The sequence below is a fragment of the Penaeus monodon genome, chromosome 31 (assembly GCF_015228065.2).
Source record: "Penaeus monodon isolate SGIC_2016 chromosome 31, NSTDA_Pmon_1, whole genome shotgun sequence".
NCBI classification, from domain to species: Eukaryota; Metazoa; Arthropoda; class Malacostraca; order Decapoda; family Penaeidae; genus Penaeus; species Penaeus monodon.
Genome location: NC_051416.1, coordinates 3,894,048 through 3,894,918, shown reverse-complemented (window position 1 = coordinate 3,894,918; position 871 = coordinate 3,894,048). Strand labels below are relative to the sequence as shown.

The window sequence follows — 871 nt, the reverse complement described above, 5'->3', positions numbered from 1 at the left end:
GGGCGAATATCCCGTCGCAGCCTCGCTCGGCGCTGAACCACTGTCGTCCTCATCCTCGCTATCGGCCGTCGCATCGCAGGCTCCTCTAGACCCTCTTGTCGGACACGATCTGGCGGGCGATGAGCTCCTTCATGATCTCGTTGGAGCCGCCGTAGATGGTCTGCACCTTGGCGTCGACGTAGGACTTGGCGATCGGGTACTCCCACATGTAGCCCCAGCCGCCGTGGAGCTGCACGCACTGGTAGCCGACGCGGTTCTGCAGGTCGGACATCCTGCGAAAGGACAACAAGGCTTGAAAGGGACTATACAGGCTACACGGCAGGTATATACCTATATATATATACGTTCGCCGTTCTCGAAGACCTTTCCAGACAAGCAAGATCGACAGGGGGGCAAAAGAATCTCCAGACAGACCCGCTACCCCACATCAAATTCCAAATTCAAATCGGTGTCCGGTTCGCCCGTCAGATCTCAGCCACGGAGTTTTCTTAAATAAATGATTCCGATCCGATCCACGGTGGAAATCGATGAGGAAACTCGAGGCCACACACACAGCATCCAAAAAAAAATCCTTACCTTCTAATCTTACAGGTTGTTATTACCAGTAGGGCCAGAAAAAAATCATAGAAGGAACAGAGGCAACACTGGGTTACCTTTAACAGAATGACACAAGCGTGGAATCTCTCAAAGCTATCCTCCATCATCACAACACATTCCAACCCTTCTTATGTGGCCGCAGCTGTTCAGCAAAGCTCTACCCTTACCTATCTTTATCATTAACCCATTTTCCTCGACCATGCACAATCCTCCTCGCTTCAAATTCGACTTCCCTGACCTCCATCAACCCTCTACCGCACCAAATAGCCCTATC

The 871-nt window shown here is 51.4% G+C and overlaps 1 protein-coding gene across 1 annotated transcript in view; it reads right to left on the bottom strand.

Annotated features, from left to right (window-relative positions):
• The window catches only part of LOC119592997 (long-chain specific acyl-CoA dehydrogenase, mitochondrial-like), a gene marked incomplete in the record, with an annotated part of 16,246 nt that overhangs the window by 991 nt on the left and 14,384 nt on the right, over positions 1–871 (bottom strand). The window contains 1 exon segment of the mRNA XM_037941886.1: positions 1–272. Coding sequence (XP_037797814.1) covers positions 86–272 — 187 coding nt within the window.